The sequence below is a fragment of the Thalassophryne amazonica genome, chromosome 7, assembly GCF_902500255.1.
Source record: "Thalassophryne amazonica chromosome 7, fThaAma1.1, whole genome shotgun sequence".
NCBI lineage: Eukaryota > Metazoa > Chordata > Actinopteri > Batrachoidiformes > Batrachoididae > Thalassophryne > Thalassophryne amazonica.
The window spans coordinates 92,166,473-92,190,661 of NC_047109.1; the positions used below are offsets into that span (position 1 = coordinate 92,166,473).

At 42.0% G+C, this 24,189-nt stretch overlaps 1 protein-coding gene across 1 annotated transcript in view; it reads right to left on the reverse strand.

Annotated features, from left to right (window-relative positions):
- Positions 1 to 24,189, reverse strand: part of nphs1 (NPHS1 adhesion molecule, nephrin) — a 155,882-nt gene that overhangs the window by 58,739 nt on the left and 72,954 nt on the right. The window contains 4 exon segments of the mRNA XM_034173673.1: positions 19,513 to 19,677; positions 19,825 to 19,953; positions 20,069 to 20,088; positions 20,724 to 20,889. Coding sequence (XP_034029564.1) covers positions 19,513 to 19,677; positions 19,825 to 19,953; positions 20,069 to 20,088; positions 20,724 to 20,889 — 480 coding nt within the window.

The window sequence follows — 24,189 nt, forward strand, 5'->3', positions numbered from 1 at the left end:
CCTCGTATATATATTTAAAAAGTATTATCAGTGTCAGTTTTGCTTAATAGTATGTGCCTACATGTAATATGAATGATTAAAACAACACTTCCTCCAACTGACTCTCATTCAACAGTGCATTTCCACCGACAGAAGCAGAGAACGTATCATTCCTCGTCTTGGGCGGTCATTCAAAGCGCCCTTGAAGTGCAGCAAAATAACCAATTGTATGTAGTTGCTAGGGAAAATTAATAAATATTTGGCAAATCAACATTGCCACAATTAATGGCTTTGGGGCGCCGTCATTTTAGCCCTTGCTACAAAAATGCGGGAACGTTAGATTACAGTCAGTGATATACGTGACGCTGCTGCTGTCAGTCAGTCAGGAAGAGATGATGGTGATGACGACGTTTTGGTTATATTTATTTATTTTATTTTGTCTCCGTGTGTTTTGCTGGAGTAAGTTGAAGAACTCTGGGACTCCTGCTCGTTATGTCTTCCGAGGTTTAAAACGGGACAAAACTAATTAAAGCAATAACACCAAAGTTTGGCGGGGATCCTTTTGGAGGCACATGGAGGTGCGCACATCAGATCTTTCGTGGTTTAATGACAATTGCACATTCCGGTTGGAGGAGAGACGTTTGTCTGACTCCTTATAAACCGTGTCAGGCTTCATTCACACTGTCAGCGCGCACACGTCACGGAGGCTGCTGATCTGCGCGGATGGAAAGGAGCGCATCCACCTCTTCAGGTGAGCTGACGAGCTGCTCAGATTTATTACCGAATGTTGCTCCTGGTGTGGAAACGAGGATGAAAACTTAAGATAAAACGAATGAGTGATGTTTCTGTTTGTTTTAGGGGGTCAAAGCTGTGATCTTGATTGGAACAGCAGACTAGTTATAATGGTAATAGGGGAGGCCGGGGCTGTTTATAACAGTGTTCAACGCTGCAGCCATGCTGGTATTTTGATTTCATTTTACAAGTTATGAGGATCAGTTCACAGAAGTGAAATATTCTTTGGAATATTCCACAGTCTAAAACAAATTATTTGCTCAGTTTAAAAACAAAACAAAACCCTAAAATAGTAATTTGCATGTTTTTTTAAAGAAATTCTAACTCAGCCACTGAGTACACACAAGGCATTTATAGTCAGACAAACCCAAGTTTAGCAACGCATTTAATGAAGTGGTTTTGTAAACTTAATTTGCTTTGTCCTCTACACTGTTAATTAATTTTAACCAATTTGATTTAAAGGTTTTGGTGTTATTAGTTAGTCAAGTTATTTAAGTTTTTCAAGCTTCTTTAGTTTGCCTCCATTCCACTCAGTAATGTTCATGCAAAATATTACCTTAATTTTCTCTCTCTTTCTCTGAAGGTGTGAACATTGTAGTATGTACATAATGTTCTTTTGTCAATTGAAGAATTTTTCCATATTTTGAAAGAGTGTAAATTTGGTGATATTTTCTATTTTGTTAAGGTCGGTGTCATTGTGAACCCCAGGATCTGTTTGTCTGTAGATAATGTCAGTTCAGTACAGTTTGGTGTACTATGTGTGTATTTGGTGTCAAATGGTGAAATGTTCTTTGCTCAAGAACTTGAGTGTTGTATTTGATACTGTTCCTTTCCAAAGTAGAAATGGGGCCTAATATAGCTGTAAATGGTTAACTTTATCTGTAAAACTGCTGATTTTGAGAAGGACATGTAATGATTATTGTGGAATTGTAGTAATTTTCTGACTGTTCTCTTGAATGCCTGTACTGGACAAGGCAAGGGAATCTATTGGCACAGCAGCCCCACCAAGACTGTTTTTCACCAGCCGCCACTGACTAAGGGTATCACAATTTTTTGTTGCTGCTAGTTTGCAGTTCATTTAGTTCTGCATACGACAAAATAACAAACATTAGACATTTTCTGATTTCTGAAAAGTTTGCATGTGTAAAAAAAAGAGGAAATGTTATAGCTCACACAAAAAACTACATACTGAATTACTAACTGCACCCTAATGATTCCATCTCTCCAGTGCACAAAATAGAATGTATAATCCATTGAACAGGTTTGCCTTCATGCATATCCACTTTGGGGTGTGTCCACCTGAGTCCACAATATTGTGGGTGTTGATCTTTTAAATAGGTCAGGTTTGCACATGCAGCATGATTTGTCAAGGCTGAAAGCAGTTTCAGGGACTTAAATTGCATCTGTATGTTAGCATGTTCGCAGTTATTCTTAGTAAATCACTCATAAAATGTTCTTCACCCAATGCACAAAAGTTTGTAAAGCCACGCAATTTATCACATTTTATATATGAGCAAAGCGTTGTGCAGTGGCGTGAAGCTCACTCATGGTACAGGGCGGTCCTAAACAGGAACTGCCAAAATTCATATCCACAGTTAAAACAGGAAATGTTCAAATATCAAACACTTGCTGGATTGATAGACGAGATCCCATGGAATCTCGCGGGAGCTCAGTGGCAAGCTCACACTCAAACAGGAAGTGCCAAATTCTCAGTCACAGTGAAACTGGGAAATGTCCAATGTTGAACACTTCCTGGCATGGGTGGAGCAAGAGCGGAGGCTAGGGTTTCACTGGACTCCCCTGAAGTCTGATTGGACACAGATGACTGACATGTCACGGCACCACCACATCTGGTTGAAAGATCTGCATTTTCAAATCAATGAGTCACATAGGTTCCCCCTGTCCAGTAGTTTCTGTTGTGTACCACAAAAAGTTCTAATCCACCTAAGTAGAAGAAGAAAAATGTTTGCTCCAGATTTGAACTGAACACGCTTTTTGAACTATGGACTTCTAATGACACCAAACTTATATTGGTGAGTAAACAACCGTATTTTATGTCAGAAATGAGATCCAGGTTGTTAAAAGCAGCATTTCTCCTTTAATTCGGTTTGCTTTATATACACATGTTTAAGCTAACAGACAGCAGCTGGTTCATGCTCTGTTGGCTTATTGGTGCAGCAGATAACTGAAACAATCCTTCAAATGGTGATACAAGGATCAAATTCAGCACAAATACAACTGGAGCAAATTAATGGAGCAACTTTAACTTTTGGCCCATGTACAAACTGGAAACTGACCTTTGTCACCATTCTTGCTGCTTTTACCTCACAACTCCATAATATTCAGTCACAGATTGGTCCAAACTATACCTTTTTGAATCTTTATGATCAGGCAATAATGTGGTTAGTTTTCTATATGATTGGAGCATCTTTAATTTTGAACCCTGTGTAATTCTTCACCTGACCCCTACTTGGCTGCTATGAAAATTCAAGTGGCTAATCAGTTTTTTTTTTTTTTAAGAGTTAATGTCTATGGATTATTTGTGCCAAATTTGATATTGTATTACCATTTGCAGGATTCCACTCTAAATATTCTCTTATCTGCTGCACTATATATGAGATGTAATATGCTGCTCCTCAGTGTTTATCAGTTGCCCTCAAAAGTATTGGAACACTTGGTATTCTCACATTTTAATTTGTTTATTCCATTTAAAATACATTTTTTTTCTAAAATTATCTTCCTTAAACTCAAACTGAAAGCAAAACTGATATAAATTAATTAAAATATAAAATCCAGCTTCTGATGAAGTGGTGTAGAGGAGGATTTTCTTAAAAGAAGACCTGAAAGTTCAGCTACAATTTAACAGAAAGTACATTTGAGATGAAAGTCTGGATTGGATGTTTTGGTGAAAGAAACTTTTGTATTTCTTCATAATTGATGTAAATAATGTACAGACCTATTCAGTGACTTGGAAATGTTCATGTTTCCATCCCTGACTTGTCTAAAGAAAACTGGCAATAAAGCTGATTCTTATTTACAGGTTTTATCAGGTTTTAGAGATTGCTTTCAGTTTGAGGAAGATAATTTTAGAAATTTGTATTCTTTATTATTATTATTATTATTATTTGTATTTCTTGTATTTAAAATGGCATAAACAAATTAAAATGTGTGAAATTCCAAGTGTTCCAATACTTCTGGCGGGCACAGTATCCTAACCTTATGATGAGTGCAAAATGAGTGTGGCATTATTACTGTTTTGTTTACAGGGTGATTCCATAATTTTTTTCCTCAGAATTGAGTGATTCCATATTTTTTTCCTGTGCTTGGTCTAAAAAAGTAACCGTTACTGACTGCCACAATCTTTTTTTCTTGATTTCTTATAGTGTTTCTTAAAGCCAGAAAGATGCCATTTGAAATTACTTTAGTTTTGTGTCATGTCTGTGATCTGCTTTTTTTCTACAAAATTAAACAACTGAATGAACATCCTCTGAGGCCGGTGATTCCATAATTTTTGCCAGGGGTTGTAGTCATATCGTATATCATATTGATATGATAATTCAGTAAGGTATATCTTCTATTATACATTCCATAGCTAAGGTGGAACTCTACTAGTGTTTACTAAGGTACACTGAAATATCTTTAAAAAAAAAAGAGAGTAGAGCCACTTAGGTGCCTGGTCTTGAGAACCAGGGATAGTCAGTTGAAAAGTTTTTTTATCTCATGGAACAAACACTGAATTTTCAGTTTCAAAATTAATTTTTTCAATCTTTTTTTATTTTCAGATTACAAAACTTTGGCCTGGATTTAGCTCCATACCTAAGCGGCTCAAGAATATGGACAGCATGTATATAAGTGACATTTACATAACAATATTGAGGTACAATAATTTGGCCATGTTGTACAGCCCTACTATCAACTATCTGAAAACTTTGAATATTAATTTACATCTACATTAAAAAAAAATGCTTAAAATGGCAGGGCGTTAAGACAGACAGAAAGACAGACAGAAGTGGCCGCATGAAAAGCACATGGTTCAACACTGTATGGTCTTACATAAATGGCTATTTTGGGGGTAATTTTCAGTTCAACTTTAAAAAAAATGGTACCAGTTTGTTCCCCATGTCATGAGGATTCAGAATATATATAGTTTAGGGCTACATATTATAGTTTGGGAGTTTATCCTGGACAGACAGACAGACAGGCAGACGTAGTCCTTTATGTACGAGGTCTATTAGAAAAGAAACCGACAGTTTTATAAAAAAAAAACATATGGATTTGAATCACGTGTGATTACATCAGCCAAGCTTGAACCCTCGTGCGCATGCATGAGTTTTTTCACGCCTGTCGGTGACGTCATTCACCTGTGAGCACGTCTTGTGGAAGGAGTGGTCCAGCCCTCTCATCAGATTTTCATTGTCTGAGAAGTTGCTGAGAGACTGGCGCTGTGCTTGATCAAAATTTTTTCAAAAACTGTGAGGCACATCTGAGTGGACACCATTTGAGAAATTCAGCTGGTTTTCTGTGAAAATTTTAACAGCTGATGAGAGATTTTGGATTGTTTCTATCGCTGTAAGGACTTCCCACGGAGCGGGACGTCGCGCAGTGCTCCGAGGCGACGTCGGTCATCCTGTTTCAAGCTGAAAACCTCCAAATTTGTTGACCCAGGACATCGTGAGAGAACAGAGAACTTTCAGAAGAGGTCGGAATCAGCAGTTTATCCGGACATTCCACTGTTAAAGGAGATTTTTTTTTAATGAAAGACGTGCGGACGGATTGGCGTGTCGGCTCACAGCCGGCGCGGCGCGCCCGCCACAGGGAAAACACCTCCGTGTTGATAACCATTTGTAAAATCTAGGCGGCTTTTGGTGGCTTTCAGTTGAGTGAGTATCTGAGAAATTGTTTAACAGCAGGGCATGTTCGAACTTGTCCTTAAGGCTTCCAATGGAAGTGTTTTTCAACAGAGGCTTAAATTTGGAAGTTTTCAGCTCGAAACAGGCAGACGACAGCGGCTCGGGGCGCAGCGCGCCCTGCGGCTCCGTGGGGAGTCCTTAAAGCGACAGTAACACTCCATAATCTCTCATCAGCTGTTAAAATTTTCACCGAAAACCAGCTGAATTTCTCGAATGGTGTCCACTCGGATGTGCCTCACAGTTTTTGAAAAAATTTTGATCAAGCAAAGCGGCAGTCTCTGAGCCATTCCTGAACAATGAAAAAAAGACGAGAGGGGTGGACCAGTGCTCAATCAAAGCCTGCCCACAGGCAAATGACGCAACCGACAGGCGTGAAAAAACTCACGCATGTGCACGAGGGTTCAAGGTTGGCTGATGTAATTGCACGTGATTCAAATCCATATAGTTTTTGAAAAAAATAAAAAGGGCCGTTACTTTATTGACAGACCTCGTATAATAGGGGTGTCGGAAAAAATCGATTCACGTCCGAATCGCGATTCTTATTTATTACGATTCTGAATCGATCCATAATGTCCAAGAATCGATTTTTTAAAAGCATTTTTTAAACATAATCTTGCTTACTCGCTGCGTGTACTGTTTGTCAGGCAACGGCTTCCGTACTACAGCGTCCCCGCGAGGGGGGGTGGTCCGGCGTGCTTCAAACACTCGTGCGCTGCAGAGTTCAGTGGCTGTAGCTTAGCATGGCGGACGAAGAGCTAATTCAGCCAGCACCGTCTTTGCTGAAGGCAAACGTTTGGGCGCAATTTGGATTTTTATTATTTGCTGTGTAAGAAGGAGCTTGACATGACTCATGCAGTGTGCAGAATCTGCAAAATGAAAGTCAAGTACTTCAGAAACACTTCAAATCCGCAAGCCCACATGCTACACTATCACCCGGAGCTAAAAGAGGGGAGCAGCGGTCTCTGCCGACTACTGACCAGCGCTTCGCTAACCTGCCAGCCAACTCCGAACGAGCAAAGCAGATAAGTAAATTTACATCTAGAATCACTTGATTAACCTTGTAAAGCTGCATTTTCTTAAACATAAACATTTTTAAAGTTATATAACTACTTCTCAGAGCTCTTTGAATCGAAAATCGATTCTGAATCGAATCGTCACCCCAAGAATCGGAATCGAATTGAATCGTGAGTTGTTGTACGATTCACATCCCTACTATATAAGGTGGTCTGCTCGGCCAAAAAAACTGTGAACTGTGACCTGCCTGTGCTGGAGGCTCTGTACAAAAGTAGACTCCTAAACTGAGCTCTTCAGATCATAAATGATCCTTCTGGCCACCCTGGAAGAGACACGTTTGAGCTTCTTCCCTCTGGAAGAAGGTACTGCTCTATTAGGTGTAAGACCTCTCGTCATGCAAGGAGCTTCTTCCCTAGGGTTGCCAACCGTCCCTTGAAAAACGGAATCGTCCCTTATTTGGAAATAAAAGTGTGCGTTCCGTATTGACCTGAAACGGGACGCAGTTTGTCCCGTATTTCTGTGAGAATCAAAAAGTCTGTAAAATGTCAATGGAATTGACTGGTGCTTTATATGGAAACTTACGGTAAATTTGATCCCAGCCTCACTCTTATCTCATTGGTCGAGGGACATGCAGCTCGCAAGAAGATACCGACGTCATGAGCCGACAACGGTCGCTGGACGACAATAACAAAGCAGCATGGCTGATATCGATGCAGACGCAGACACTGGCACTGCAGATATGCCTACGGACAGCAATGTCTATAACGTTGTTACTACTCGCTGGGTGGAAAAGGTGCGCGACAACAGCTATAAGTATTGTAAGTATTGTTTACTTTTCAGACTTTATTTTTTGCACTTTTTATTACACTAAATGTGCACTGTTACATTGTTTTGCACTGTTACATTGTTTTGGATGATGCAAATTTTCAATTGTTTTTTTTGTTAATTTATACAATTTTAAGTTAAGCAATAGCACTACAGAGAGATTTATTTTTAAATTTTTTTTTTATTTATTTTATGCTTTGAAGCAGGACAGAATGCTCATATTGAAATTGTGAGTGAAAATTTATTTTGCACTAAAATAAATTGATAAATAATAATTTGTTTTCCACGTGTTCATATCAGAACAAATGCATGTATGCATCTACTTAAATTCAGGGTCAAGTCAACAGTCAAATGGTTAAAAATCATTTCACACAGACACTGGGAAGGGTGAAGGCAATGGTCGGTCGGCCCTGGCGGTGAGGTGTCCCTTATTTATTTTTCAGAGAGTTGGCAACCCTATTCTTCCCAAAAGCTGTGATCAGCCTGAACAGTGCACTTTAAGCCTGATTACAGCACCTTATCTTATTTTATTTATCTGATCTTAACTTTTAACTTGATCTCTGTACTTCTTATTTCACAGTGTCAGTGTGTCTTTATGTGATTATTTCTTCTATGTCTGTCCAATGCTGTTTTCTTTGTGTGTGACACACTGAGCTTTTTGCACATTCATTTCCTATGTGGTTTTTAACTACAAATGGCAAATAAACTAATCTTGAATCTTGTTGTTTTTACACCGTAACTCCATAACATTCAGTCATAGATAGTCTGTTGTGTGGGCCGCCAGAAGAGGAGGTACTGCTGGCCCACCACCAGAGGGCGCCCTGCCTGAAGTGCGGGCTTCAGGCACGAGGGGGCGCTGCCGCCTTACAGGAACAGCCGAGGTGACAGCTGTCACTCATCAACTATGACAGCTGTCACCGATCATCTGCACTTCACCCCGGATAAAAGCAGGATGACACCTCCACCACGTCGCCGAGATATCGTACTTCTTGGAGGTAACTTTCTCTGCCTGCGTATTGTACTAATTGATTTCAAGAGCTACTTTGTTGCAGCTGTCTACCCATAGGACCGGTGTGGGCCGCGACTGTTTCGTTCTACGTCCCACCAGATAAGTGGTACTCAGACGCTGCACGAGTGTGTGTTAGAGGTGGAGGTGGAATTCCCACCGTTGTTGTTACGGGGTGTACACACACCCACACTTGACTGTCTTTGCTCTTCGCCAGCAGTACCAGATCTGACACGCTGAGACGGTGGCCACCTGGGGAATTCGGGACCTGGCGGCTCCAGTATTCTTCGGGTTCGGTGGCGGTGGAAATCGTGTGGTTCCGGTTCATCTCCAGACGGATGGACGTCTCCTATCGTCGAGCCTGCCCACACGACACCTTTATCCATTGACTTGTATTTATTCTATAATCTGCTGTGTGTGGTTGTGACATTCACAACAGTAAAGTGTTCAAATTTAACTCCCTCTATTGTCCGTTCATTTGCGCCCCCTGTTGTGGGTCCGTGTCACTACACTTTCCCAACAGGATATCTCGGCCATCGTCATGGACTCCGAGGGGCGTCACCCAGCGATTGTACGACCAATGGGAGAGCAGGGTGCACAGGCGTCTGCAGGAGGCGTGATTGGTGAGTTGCAGCACATCCTCACTGCCTTTACGGCTCGGTTGGATCAGATGACCGAGCAAAACATCCTCCTGAACCGTAGGGTGGAGGCTCTCTCTGCACAGGTGGCAGCGAGCGCTCAGGGCGCTGCTGCAACTCCTCCTCCTGCCGACCCTGTGCAAGATATGAACGTTCCAGTGGTCGTTCAACAACCCCTCCCACCATCCCCTGAAGCATACATAAGCCCTCCAGAGCCGTACGGAGGTTGTGTGGAGACGTGCGCGTAATTTCTCATGCAGTGTTCGCTCGTCTTTGCACAACGTCCCGTCATGTATGCGTCTGATGCTAGTAAAGTAGCTTATGTAATTAATCTGCTTCGAGGAGAGGCACGCGCTTGGGCTACAGCGCTTTGGGAGCAAAATTCACGGCTCCTTCATACGTATACTGGGTTTGTGAGGGAGTTCAGAACAGTGTTTGATCACCCTAACAGAGGAGAGACCGCTTCAACAGTGCTGCTGTCAATGCGACAGGGGCGCCGGCGCGCAGCCGAATATGCAGTCGACTTCCGCATCGTGGCTGCGAGGTCCTTCGTAAACGGACTGTCGTCGGTCCTGAAGGAGCACCTGGTAGCTAAGGAAGAACCGCGGGATTTAGATGGGCTTATCGATCTCATTATACGGTTAGACAATCGGTTGGAGGAACGCCGTCGGGAGCGAGGTGAAGGACGTGGCCGGGCACGCGCCATCCCTCTCCCTTCCGGGTTCAAAAAGGTTCCGCCCTCCCCACGCTCCACAGCCGCAGCGCTCCGTGGGGCAACAGCTCCCCCTGCTGACGTTGCTAGGGAAACGCACAGGGCCAAAATGAGAACAGCTGACAGAATGAGGAGGCTGGTCCACGGGGAGTGTTTTCTCTGCAGCTCAAAAGAGCACATACAGAAAAACTGCCCCAAACGGCCAAAACGACAACACCCGCCCTTAGAGACTGGGCTAAGGGGGGGTCATAACATTCACGTGGGACACACACATATCGCCACACGACTCCCAGTCACAATCCTGAGCGGGGATTTAACCCTTCAAGCCCCAGCACTGGTGGACACGGGGTCCGAAGGGAATCTGCTAGACAGCAGATGGGCAAGGGAGGTAGGGCTCCCTCTGGTGGTGCTTCCTTCGCCATTGCAGGTGCAGGCACTAGATGGCACCCTTCTCCCTTTAATCATGCACAAGACACCACCTGTAACTCTGGTGGTGTCTAGGAATCATCGGGAGGAGATCAAGTTTTTTGTGACTCCTTCTACCTCCCGCGTGATTTTGGGCTTCCCGTGGATGCTAAAACACAATCCCCGGATTGATTGGCCGTCCGGGGTGGTGGTACAGTGGAGCGAGACCTGCCATCGGGTGTGTTTAGGATCCTCGGTCCCCCCCGGTTCCCAGGCTAAGGAGCAGGTCAAAGTCCCTCCCAATCTGTCGGCGGTGCCGGTTGAGTACCACGATCTTGCTGACGTTTTCAGCAAGGATCGGGCACTCACCCTTCCCCCGCACCGTCCATACGATTGCGCCATCGATTTGATTCCAGGCGTGGAGTTCCCATCCAGCAGGCTGTACAACTTCTCATGACCTGAGCGCAAATCGATGGAGACCTACATCCGGGACTCCTTAGCTGCCGGGCTGATCCGGAACTCCACCCCCCCATGGGAGCAGGTTTCTTTTTTGTGGGCAAGAAAGATGGCGGTCTTCATCCATGCATTGATTATCGGGGGCTGAACGAGATCACGGTTCGCAACCGATACCCGTTGCCTTTGTTGGATTCGGTGTTCACCCCCCTACATGGAGCCAAAATATTCACAAAGCTGGATCTTAGGAACGCATATCACCTAGTTCGGGTCCGGAAGGGAGACGAGTGGAAGACGGCATTCAACACCCCGTTAGGTCATTTTGAGTACCTGGTCATGCCGTTCAGCCTCACTAACGCCCCTGCGACGTTCCAAGCTTTGGTAAATGACATCTTGCGGGACTTCCTGCACCAATTCGTCTTCGTGTATCTGGACGATATACTCATTTTTTCTCCGGACCCTGAGACTCATGTACGGCATGTACGTCAGGTCCTGCAGCGGTTGTTGGAGAACCGGCTGTTTGTGAAGGGCGAGAAGTGTGAGTTTCACCACACCTCTTTGTCCTTCCTGGGGTTTATCATCTCCTCCAACTCCGTCGCCCCGGATCCGGCCAAGGTCGCGGCGGTGAGAGACTGGCCCCAACCTACGAGCCAGAGGAAGCTGCAACAGTTCCTCGGCTTCGCAAATTTTTACAGGAGGTTCATTAAGGGGTATAGTCAGGTAGTTAGCCCCCTGACAGCCCTGACCTCACCAAAAGTTCCCTTCACCTGGTCGGATCGGAGCGATGCCGCGTTCAGGGAGTTGAAACAGCGCTTCTCGACTGCACCCGTCTTGGTGCAGCCCGATCCCAGTCGCCAGTTTGTGGTTGAAGTGGACGCCTCTGACTCAGGGATAGGAGCTGTGCTATCCCAGAGCGGAGAGACCGATAAGGTTCTTCACCCGTGTGCCTATTTCTCCCGCAGGTTGACCCCAGCAGAGCGGAACTATGACGTGGGCAATCGAGAACTCCTAGCAGTGAAAGAGGCTCTTGAGGAGTGGAGACACCTGCTGGAGGGAGCGTCAGTGCCTTTCATGGTTTTTACTGACCACTGGAACCTGGAGTATATCAGGACCGCCAGGCGACTGAACCCCAGGCAAGCCCGCTGGTCACTGTTCTTCGGCCGTTTTGACTTCCAGATCACCTACCGCCCCGGGACCAAAAACCAGAGGTCGGATGCCTTGTCCCGGGTGCATGAACACGAAGTCAAGACCGAGCTGTTGGATCCACCGGAACCCATCGTACCGGAGTCCACTATCGTGGCCACCCTTACCTGGGACGTGGAGAAGACCGTCCGGGAGGCCCTGGCACGGAGCCCGGATCACGGAACAGGGCCGAAGAAAAGACTATACGTCCCACCAGAAGCCAGGGCTGCCGTCCTGGACTTCTGTCACGGGTCCAAGCTCTCCTGCCACCCAGGGGTGCGTAGGACCGTGGCAGTGGTCCGGCAGCGCTTCTGGTGGGCATCCCTGGAGTCCAAACTATACCTTTTTGGTATCGTTGTGATCAGACAAATAATGTGGTATAGCTTTCAATATGATTGGAGCATTTTTAAATTTTGACCCCTGTGTAATTCTTCAATTGACCCCTACCTGGCCGCCTATTGAAAATTCAAGTGGCTACTCAGTTTTTTCAAAAGAGTAATGTCTAAGGAGTATTTGTGCCAACTTTGGTGCTTCTTTCCAGAAATTAACAATTGTTACAGTTATCTGTGCCACTATATCAAATCAAATCAGTTTTATTTATATAGCGCCAAATCACAACAAACAGTTGCCCCAAGGCGCTTTATATTGTAAGGCAAAGCCATACAATAATTACGGAAAAACCCCAACGGTCAAAACGACCCCCTGTGAGCAAGCACTTGGTGACAGTGGGAAGGAAAAACTCCCTTTTAACAGGAAGAATCCTCCAGCAGAACCAGGCTCAGGGAGGGGCAGTCTTCTGCTGAGACTGGTTGGGGCTGAGGGAGAGAACCAGGAAAAAGACATGCTGTGGAGGGGAGCAGAGATCTGTATATATCTGTATATATTTTTTTCTTTGAAACGAAAACGTCCCTTCATGAACAGCGACATGACGTCTCCTAACCGGGCAAAATATTGATGAAGTACCTGGATGTTAATGCATTTTCAATGGAGATCCGCGACTGAACACACTCAGAAAAATGCTCGCAAAATACATGTTAAAAAATGCCATTTTGACCTGGATATCGAGCCAGTAAAATTAAATTACATTAAATTATGTCAGGAAAGTATTAAACTTACTCTGACACACACACATTCCCAAATATTAGTGTTGAAAGTTACACGGATCTGTACTGTTCAAGCTGCTGAGCTGAGGCGTCCTGCTGCAGCTGCTGTTCAAGGCAGCGAGGCTCCTAAAACCATTACAATACATTTATATACATATTATATTTTTACACAATTATCCTTTATTGACCGAGTTTCATTCATGAAGTCAGTGATGTGGGTACACATCTCTATGTGTGGGTGTGACTGTGAGCGGGACAGCGCAGGTCATTATAATGTCATTATTTTAAGGTGCAAATTTTAAAAAATCTCCAGTCTTATCGAACAATTTTAATCACTAACGACAAGTATTTTAACTAGACATTGGTCTAGCAGTGGAAAATATCAACTAGACATAAGTGAAGAGTTAATGGTCCGTGTCATCGGGCGACACAGGTACGCCAGGAGACATACAGCTGTTTGTCATCCAAATATCATGGACAAAGTGACAAGAACCAAAACCACCTACTTATGGAAGGAAATATTGTCTCCCTTGTTCCTCCGTTTGTGGCTTTGCCAACATGTGCAGCTTTCCGGCATGTTCCACCTGTTTCTTGAACTTCTATGCACGCACATCACTAACGTGCCCGGAATTAAAATGGCGACCACGCCTCCTTACTGACAGTATTTACTTAATGGTTTTCATTATGCTGTTGTTCTTATTTTGAAAGTTCAATAAGTGGACTGATATGTTAAACATGGTGCGAATGCTATGTGAAAGACTAAAGTAAGATAATTTTATGTTTACTGAACAAGTAGCAGAATTTTTTTGTTTTGTATATTGTTCTGCAAGCCACTTTTAATCACACACACCGCCTGACTTTTCATTATCCTTCATTTGTTTACCATTTTTTGTTGAAAATTTAAAACAATATTGTGGTGCTCTTAATTCATAATGTGAAGTAAAACAGCATGCCATGTAAAAGAAACTGTTTTTTGCGTAATAAACTGTATTATGTGGTCAAGACTATTTATATTTAGTTTCTTTTGTCTGTATTACCATATTTGATATTGGAGTAATCCAGAAGTAATTGAAAGTAAAATTACATTACTTTAATATTATGGTACTTGGATTACGTTACTGACTACATTTTTCAACAGGTAACTAGTAACTGTATCAAAATGCATTTTTAAAGTAACCCTCCCAACCCTGTGCGTGAAACATACTTGTATGAGTCGGCCAACACCCGCACACATCCGCAAAGTATTTGTATTTGAAAAAGTACAGAGTATTTGTATTTGTAATTTGAAAATCGAAAGTATTTGTATTTGTATTTAAATACAATGCAAAGTATTTGACCCCATGTCTGCCTTTAAGACATGATTACTAAACACAATTAAGTCTTTGTTCACTGTTAGTTACTGCTGACTAATGCACTACTAACTAACAATAACTGATTACTGAAAACAGTTAAGTCTTAATTCACTGTTACTGCTTACTAATGCATTACCTAACATAAACACCATTAGTATAAATGATTACTAAACACCTAAGTTCACAATTAACTGTTGGTTAATTCTTACTATTGCATCAACTGATGTCAAACAATGTCGCCTTAATGCCGTTGGCTGTGTATTCATCACGATCTCTGTCAGGGTGTGCAGTCAGTCATGTGTTATTTTTAAATTTAAAATCTGCTGCAAAAACATTTCCCCTCATAGTGTCTGGAAAACAGAAGGTAGCTATCATACATTAATTAAAAGCTGATCTTGACATTTAGAGGTGCAAGTGCTGCAGATGTGAACTTAAAAAAACTGGGGGAGTTGTCAGAGTTGTCAGAGACATGAACCCCCAGGAATTTTGATTGCTGCACAATCTCCATGCAAACACCAAACACACCCACCAGCATTGGTCTCTGGCATTTGCAGTCTTTGACTAGAGATGATATACAATCCACACACTATTGTTTTAGCAAATTAGTAGTATATTAGTGGTAAATAATGGATGTGCTGCATGCTTTATGATAACCTTATTCATTTGACCCGCCTGATTGCACACTAATTGAGCAAAGCACCATTTTGCACCTGCTGCATAGTAACCATACCTCTGCAGCACATCTGGTTAGTAAAGCTTTTATTACTGTGATTACTGTAGCCACAAAGTCTAACAAAGACACCGGACACAAACGTCGGTCTTCATTAACCTCACACTGTTTCAGATGCATTAAAGCTCACACACGCTCGGCGCCTTCTGTAAGATCAAATGAAAATGCTGCTTCCAGATGAATAAAGAGATGGTTTAATAATGCTCATCTTCTGTGTCAGCTTTTATTCCCTTTGATCTTATTAACATACAGAAAGAGATGGAAAGCGGAGCACAATATTCTTTTCGGTACGAACTATGAAGTTGCAGCACGTGTTTTCACAAGCCGCTCATGACGACATCGTTTTCTTTCATCTAATGAGGTTCACATGCTGTCAAACTCCATATTCTCTTAATTCAATGAAATGTATTTAACAGGTTCTTTCATAGGTAAGAGTATTTTTACACTTTGCGTTCCATGCTTTTTGCTTATGACTATTCAACAAAGCACTCTTACTCCAGTACTCCAGTACAATGTTTATAACGATGAGTGTTAAACAGCAGGCTCCATGCACAGAGCTAGTTAGCTAAGTTTGGCTTTCTTACGTTGAGGTATCACCATTTAAAGATGGCAAATATTTTTTAAATAAGCATCGATGCAATCTATGGAATTGTTGCTTACCCCAACTAGGAAAGGTTTTAAGTTTCATATATCAACTAGGAATGTAAGCAAATCACTTTTGTTAGCAATAGCTTAACTTGGTGTTAGCTAACATAAAACACATTTTCGCCCTAGAAAAATGACTCAAATCTTTCAGCCTGATATGGATTTTTATTTGTCTCAGTATCAAAGACTAATTTACAATGATAGTTGTTTTGTTTTCCCCCCTCCCTCCCGGTGTCACAGACTGAACGGTCCCCCTAAAAATTGGTCCCCCTAATGACGCGGTTCACGGATTAACACCTCATTTCTGCTTCAAACTGCACTCAAGTCATCATCTATTTCAGCCACAGATATCTGAGGCTTTTGTACAACAATAATTTCCACATAAATTCAGCATTATTTCATCATAAAAGGCGGCAGAAGCGATCAGAGCGCCACAGCTAAATGATCTGCTAGCCGATGCATTCACTGCGCATCGGACATTTCAAAGTGTCACAGAATTTTGCCTTGTTTCTGCTTAAAACCGACTTTAGAATGATTTAGGAGGTTTTTACCTTTATGATCCAATGGTTAATAATCCCATTAATCCATTTGATTGCTTTGGGTGAAGAGACTCCGTCTCAGACGTGCTGCTGTGGTCCGACATGATGCATGCACAGATGCAAAAGGCGGACTCATTTTTAGGGGCAGAACGTTCGGTCTGCTACATGGGGTGTTCTCTGCCAGAAGTTGTTGCACACCTGCATCAATCAGCGGCATCCTACTTAAGCCTCAGCTGAACAGGAGGACACCGCCTGATCTTTCCCTTGTCAGAGTGGTAATACTGACTTTAAGTTTAATCTTGGTTAACCTTCCTGCTCCTTGTCTGTGTTTTTCTCATGTTTAGATTTATTTGGTTATTATAATTTTTGTTTTTTTTTTGTTTTTTTGTCTTTTGTGAAGTGTGTACCCATCACTAGCTCCACTGGGATACCTGGCTTCCTGCACCTGCAACCCGTCCTCCAGTGTCTTCACCTCCTGGTCTAGACCACATCATATCATCGGTACTGTTACAATAAACTGTTCTTTTCTTTGGCAGCATGCTTAATGGTTAGCACTGTTTCCTCACAGCAAGAAGGTCATAGGTTTGATTCCCACCTGTGGTCTTTCTGTGTGGAGTTTGCATGTTCTCCCAGTGTTTGTGTGGGTTTCCTCCAGGTGCTCTGGTTTCCTCCCACATTTAAAGACATGTCCAGGTCTCCCTTGCAAAAGGGGTCTCGATCTCAATGGGACAAACCTGGTTAAATAAAGATTAAATTGATCATTTCCTGCCTCACTGCATTTGAGTCCGTCTCAGTTCCCGGTCCTCTTGCAATGCTCCCAGCCACTGATGGAAGTATTTCTGGAAGCCTTCATTTGGAATGATGTCCAGCTGGGTTGTCACGTTATGCATGATGTCTTCTTGTGACTCAAATCAAGTCTCTTTTAGTGTCTTTTTCATCTTGGGGAACAGCCAAAAATCAGAGGGAGCCAAGTCAGGAGAGTAGGGAACCTGATGAATCACAGCAGTGTTGTGTTTGGTCAGGAAAGTCTGAATCTGCTGAGCAGACTGGGGAGGTGCAAGACTTTCAGACACAGTTGCTTATCCACAGCTTGTCCACAAGTTCTTGGATGGTGACGAGACAGTTTTCCATGACCAACGTCCAGAACGTGTGTTGCTCTGCACTGCTGTGCCCCATGTTTGAAGTGGCCAAAAGCCTGTTGAATCTTGTGAATGATTTCCACTTGGGTATCACTAAAGTTTTGGCAAAATTTGATGCAATGCCTTTGCTCAAATTATTCCATTAAGGCTGACTGGTAGCGACTGATGTGCTCTGAGGGAGGGAAGAAAAATTCACTCATACGCAAGAAGGTTCTCAACACCTTCCCACCAAATGAAAACTGATGCGCTTCATTTATTTCCTTGGGATAAAATTAGGTCTAATACTTTTGAATGCCCCTCTTAAAATGTAAAAAAAAGGAGAACATATCTGTGAAGACCAACACCACATCTCATCCATGGAGATACATCGCAGAGAGGAAACAATAAATCATCAAATTTCTCCATTATAAAATTATTCAAGAAGATGTGACCCGGTTTTCACCCAAAGTGATAAACCAATGAGTAGTGTGAAAATGTTAAAACAATTTAAGATTCCTGTCAGCAAGAGAATCCCATGCTTTACCTATACAACCTAAAGTTTGAGAAGAATGGGACTGAAACCTTAACTGACTGAGGCAATACACGATGGACAATACATGTTTAAAAAACCACCAAAAAAAAAAAAACTTACAACAATTGAAAGGAAGATGAGTTTTATGTCTAACTTAAAGAATTCAACATTGTCACTATCAGCAGCCCAAAAACAAACAAGATAAGAGGAAAGCTTTGTAACCTGCTGACTTCTTTTTCAGCTTCTGGATACAAATAGTCTTACATTTTGATGAATGTGCATCACAGGATTGTGAAATCAAGTAATTAAAAATAAAATAACTACTAGCGGGTTTCCCGTGGGGATCTACGGGCTCTAGATTGGGTAGTGTTTATAAAATAGGTAGCTGACATTTTTCAAGGGTGGTAATAATGAGATGGAATGGTGTGTGAGTCCAGAATGTTCTCAGAACCTTAGACCTCAAAAATTTTTAGAAGAGGAACTTAACCCATTTATTTCCTGCTAATTATGTAATTTTTTTATGTTAATTTATTGTCTTAGTGTATTTGTAAATTTTTATCATTATCATTATTATTATTATTATTATCAGTATTATTATTAATAATAATAAATTATATTACTTCCATTTTGTCATTTCATTTTTGAATGGACCACAAGATCAAATAAGTGTTTTCACTTTCTTCCTTGTATTTTTAATGTATTTACAATTATATTATGTATTTACATTGAACTTACCAAATAAAAGCGCTTAGTCACGCTTTTGATATAAAGATGATTGACCATCCCTTGCTGGAATGGCGTGTTCGCCCAGAATGTAATTAGCAACGTTAACTAATATCTGTATTTTCTGCAAAAATATTAGTCCTGTCAATGTTCCGTTTGGCGCCGTTCATCCTCAATCCAAAATACATAACCATACCACACGGCAAATGTGAGCTGTCCCCAGTCGCAGGCATGCAGAGCTTTATGTTTTTTTCTGCATTTTGCTGCAAGCAGTGCTTTTATGTTTCACATGCACAAACAGAGACGGTTGCTGCTGCAAGCAGGTGCTTTTAATTTTTACAAAAATACAAACAGAGATGGTGGCAGAAGACATTAAAAGCAATACTCTTTCAGTCATGGTAATGGCAACATAACACTTAACTAAACTAACTAAACCAATTAAACTACAAAAATACAATAAATCAATTACACCAACAACACTGTTAAACTAACATGAACCACAATAACAACATTAAAACCCCAAACCCCCAACTCCCATGGTGCATTGCAGCACAATGGTTACTGGTTCGCTAAAATTGATAATTTCTACAAAAATGTTAGTCCTATCAACTTTCCATTTTTGCAGCATACATCCTTGACCCAAAATACATAAGTATACCAAAGGGCAAATGCCAGCTTTCCTCGGTTTCTGCATGATCAAAGCCATACATACCCAGGCACATACCCACGCACGCACACAGAGGCCACTTTGCTATTATGATGCAGATTCAGTGTTTTTCAGACCGAACAGGGCAAAGGAGAAAATGTTGCTGTAATTAATTCTGAATAAAAGTTAATACAGAATATTTTTTTACACAAGGTTCACCAAACTCTATGCTGTAATTGATGACATTGGTGGTGATGAGTTCCCTGAAGCGCAGCCACAAGCGGATCTGGACAGGGAGGTTACTGGAGGCGGCATAGCAGATTAGAGTCAACTCCTGCCCCTCTATGACCCTGGAGGAACCAAGCACCACTACCTAACATACATGCAGACACAAAAAGCACAAGTCAGTAAAAATATGGTGCCATGAATGCAGCTGCCTATTGTGATGAAATTCTCAGTGCAACTATTTTGAGCTGAGCTGAATTGTTTCCTTATGAAGTTTCTGTGTGGTTTCTAATACCTGAGTAATTTTAGCCACAGAGGGAGACACGGCGCAATAGCTGCTGGCAAAGTGACACCACTGCCTTGAATCTTGCAGGGATAAACCTTGAGGCGAGGGACAGTAGTCTTCTGCAGATCTATGTCTAACCTGCAGGAGACAGGGGAATGTGTTGATAGATTGTGCACAGAATGATTGCTGAAATTACACAGGTGTCGTAAAAAATAGTCAAATTCATTTGACACCAATGTGACTCATTCTGTACCCTTCGGCTTCTCTCAGCGCCTGAAGTGCAAGTGAAGCAGTCAACAGCTCATTTTCAACAACCCTGTATGGATGTCCAGGAGGCAAAGAGCACCATGGTCTGTAGGGAGTTCGATGAGGAGATGCTCACTGGAGTAACTTCAGCTATATTTCCACAGCATAAGTGGACAGATTTCTGCCAGCACCAATACAAAATTTACTTACATCAAGTAAGTGCAGAAAGGAAACACCATTTAAGTCTTTGACTTACGTCTTTTTCCTCTACAGTGGAAATGAGGCTATTGTCACACTCATGCTGCTGAATATTAATCCTTTATTTGTTTTATTCTTGCTGAAACAAACATTTTATATTCAAAGAAAAAAGTATAATCTATTAACCATGGGTGTTACTGTCGCACACAATGTGCAAGCTTTACTGCCTCAGGATTGTGCATCAAAGCAATTCAGCTAAATTAGCATAGTGGCTATGAAATAGCATGCAGTGATTCTAATTTAGACACGGTTGGAAATGTGGGGTGCAGCCATTAGTTTCATTAATGATATTGGGTTCACAATTTGTGCAGCAATAGCGAAAGAATTGGTTTTAAAGTCATGGTTCTTATCATAGTGCCGCATCTCATGTTCTCTTCTGTATATTAAAGATTACTTTCACTCACACAGCACAGTGACTGTGCGGCTGACTGACAGAGGAAAGACAGACACCAGACTGATGCTCCTCTGGTTATCCAGATTATTCTCTGGAGTGATCAGCAGGCGGAGGATGCCACTGGACCTCTGCAGCTCGATGTCTTCTTCCCAGCTGGTAGACAGAACCTCCTCATTCTGCCTCACACATGCATGAAAAGTAAAACTCAGAAACAATGAAAATATGTTAAGATACAGCAGATTTCCCATATCCTGGTCCCTCTGGAGGACAGGGGTACCTATATACACTGACAAGCATTTACAGGGGTATAGGTAAATGCTTGTCAGTGTATATAGGAATCAGCTTGTCCATCTCTCTCGGTCTGTCTGTGCATCTGTCCCCCAGAAGGACCAGGATATGGGAAATCTCCTGTATGCTACTAACCTATAAAATTATTCATGGACTGGCACCTCCCTACCTAGCTGACCTAATTAAACCTTACGTACCGGCCCGGGCTTTACGTTCTCAGGGTGCAGGACTACTTTGTGTCCCTAGGGTGAATAAGAAGTCTGCGGGTCACAGAACTTTCTCTTATCGTGCCCCTGTTCTGTGGAATGGTCTCCCTGCGTCAATAAAACAGTCAGATTCTGTGGAGACTTTCAAGTCCAGACTTAAGACACACTTATTTTCCCTTTCATATGGCTAGCATACTGGTGCAGTTTGTTTAGTAAAAAAAAAGTAGAAAAGGGGGTGTTCACATTAATAGTAGCAGCAGCAATAGTCTGCTGTTGATGCTACAAACTCAAAACTATTATGTTCAAACTGCTTTTTTAGCAATCTGTGAATCACTAAACTAGTATTTAGTTGTATAACTACAGTTTTTCATGATTTCTTCACATCTGCGAGGCATTAATTTTGTTGGTTTGGAACCAAGATTTTGCTCATTTACTAGTGTGCTTGGGGTCATTTGGCCTCATGTATCAACATTGCGCACTTGTGGCGTAAATTTACGGTGTAAATTTGAAGTACACCAAAGTTGCCGTGACATGTATCAAGCAGTGCGCACCTGCCCATTTCCAGCGTATGCCTGACGTGACCTTGATAAATGCGGCGGGTGAAAACAATCGTAATTATAATAAACACGCCCATAAATATTCAGACTCCGCTTCAGACACACCCTCATTTTACCACATGGAAGCCAGGTAGACGGCAAAGAAAAAGAACTCCACCAATCACGACGCGTGCCAATAGAGCGCCAAAAGCGGCCGTCATATCAATTGTTTTGTAGTATAATCAAAAAAGTGTTACAGTGGTCCCTCGTTTATCGCGGGAGTTACGTTCTAAAAATAGCCCATAATACGCGAAACCACAACGTAGTCAGCATTATTTTTTACAATTATTATAGACATTTTAAAGCTGTAAAACCACTTTATACACTTTCTCAATCAGGCATGAACATTTTCTCACTTTTCTCTCGTGTGTAAACACTCTCAAAGTTCAAACCTTAGTAGAGAAATAAGACCAACCTGTTTTCAGGCCCAAACATTTGTTTGAGAAATAAAAATAGAACGTTTTCCTATAAATAATTATGATGGCTTTTAGAACTAACGAATTTAATTTTAACGATCAACGTACGAGGTTGGACACATAAGAAATTATTAATAGTGACTGACCAGTATTTCACAGTTCCTCTGATCGCGCCTCTTCATCCTGACGCCGTGCCTTTTTCCACTGAGTCACACCTGGCTGCAGGTGTCTGTTTCCGAGTGACAAACACAGTTATGAGTAATTGTTGGCGCTCTTTTTTCTTCTGGGCGAGAAGATTCTCATAAACAGACACGCAGAACACAGAACACTGTAAAAAAAAAGCATGCAAAATTGGACTAAAAACTCCGCGAAACGGCAAGGCCACGAAAGGTGAACCGCATTACAGCGAGGGACCACTGTATTATCTTTTCACATGTCAATAATTCTTGACATGTGTATATTTTCTCGCTCAATTAATAAGACATGCCTAATTTTTCAGATTTCTTTATTTTTAAAATGTATTTCTTTATTTATTTTATTGTGACAAACGAATGGAGACGACACAACCTGATTGCAGCACGGGCGAAGGGAATGACAACACTACAGTTGTAATTATCAATTTCATTGTCTAAAATGATCACACCACATAAAGTTAAGCTCAGCGCTGCTCTGGCTCCAGGCTCTGGAGAAAAAGGCGCGCAGTCAGCGCTGTGGCCACGGATCGTGCTCGATAGACCAGCAATCCCGCAAAAGCAGGATTTGTATTGATTATTATGTAGTATAATCAGGAAAGTGTTATTTATGTAACATATGCATTGATTTGTATAATGGCAGTGTTTATCATGTTGATAATTTTCATTTGTATGTGGATTCCAGCGCTGGTTCATTTTGGTGTATTATTTACGCCACCTCTCGACCTGGTGTATATTTTCAGCGCAGCGTACGCCAACGACCACATTGATAAATGCCAAGTAGCGCAACCGTTTTGGCATACACCCCATATACGCTCAAATATCGCCGTACGCATGTTGATACATGAGGCCCATTGTCTTGTTGAAACACCCATTTCAAGGGCATGTACTCTTCAGCATAAGGCAACATGACCTCTTCAAGTATTCTGACATATCCAAACTGATCCATGATACCTGGTATGCGATATATAGGCCCAACACCATAGTAGGAGAAACATGCCCATATCATGATGCTTGCACCACCATGCTTCACTGTCTTCACTGTGAACTGTGGCTTGAATTCAGAGTTTGGGGGTCATCTCACAAACTGTCTGCGGCCCTTGGACCCAAAAAGAACAATTTTACTCTCATCAGTCAACAAAATATTCCTCCATTTCTCTTTAGGCCAGTTGACATGTTCTTTGGCAAATTGTAACCTCTTCTGCACATGTCTTTTATTTAACAGAGGGACTTTGCGGGGGATTCTTGCAAATAAATTAGCTTTACACAGGCGTCTTCTAACTGTCACAGCACTTACAGGTAACTCTAGACTGTCTTTGATCATCCTGGAGCTGATCAATGGGTGAGCCGTTGCCATTCTGGTTATTCTTCTATCCATTTTGATGGTTGTTTTCCATTTTCTTCCACGCGTCTGTGTTTTTCTTTGTCCATTTTAAAGCATTGGAGATCATTGTAGATAAACAGCCTATAATTTTTTGCACCTGTGTATAAGTTTTCCCCTCTCCAGTCAACTTTTTAATCAAACTATGCTGTTCTTCTGTACAATGTCTTGAACGTCCCATTTTCCTCAGGCTTTCAAAGAGAAAAGCATGTTCAACAGGTGCTGGTTTCATCCTTACATAGGGGACACCTGTTTGTTCCACAAAATTGACGAACTCACTGACCGAATGCCACACTACTATTATTGTGAACACCCCCTTTTCTACTTTTTTTTACTAATACCCCAATTGCATAGCCTTAAGAGTGTGCATATCATGATTGCTTGGTCTTGGATTTGTG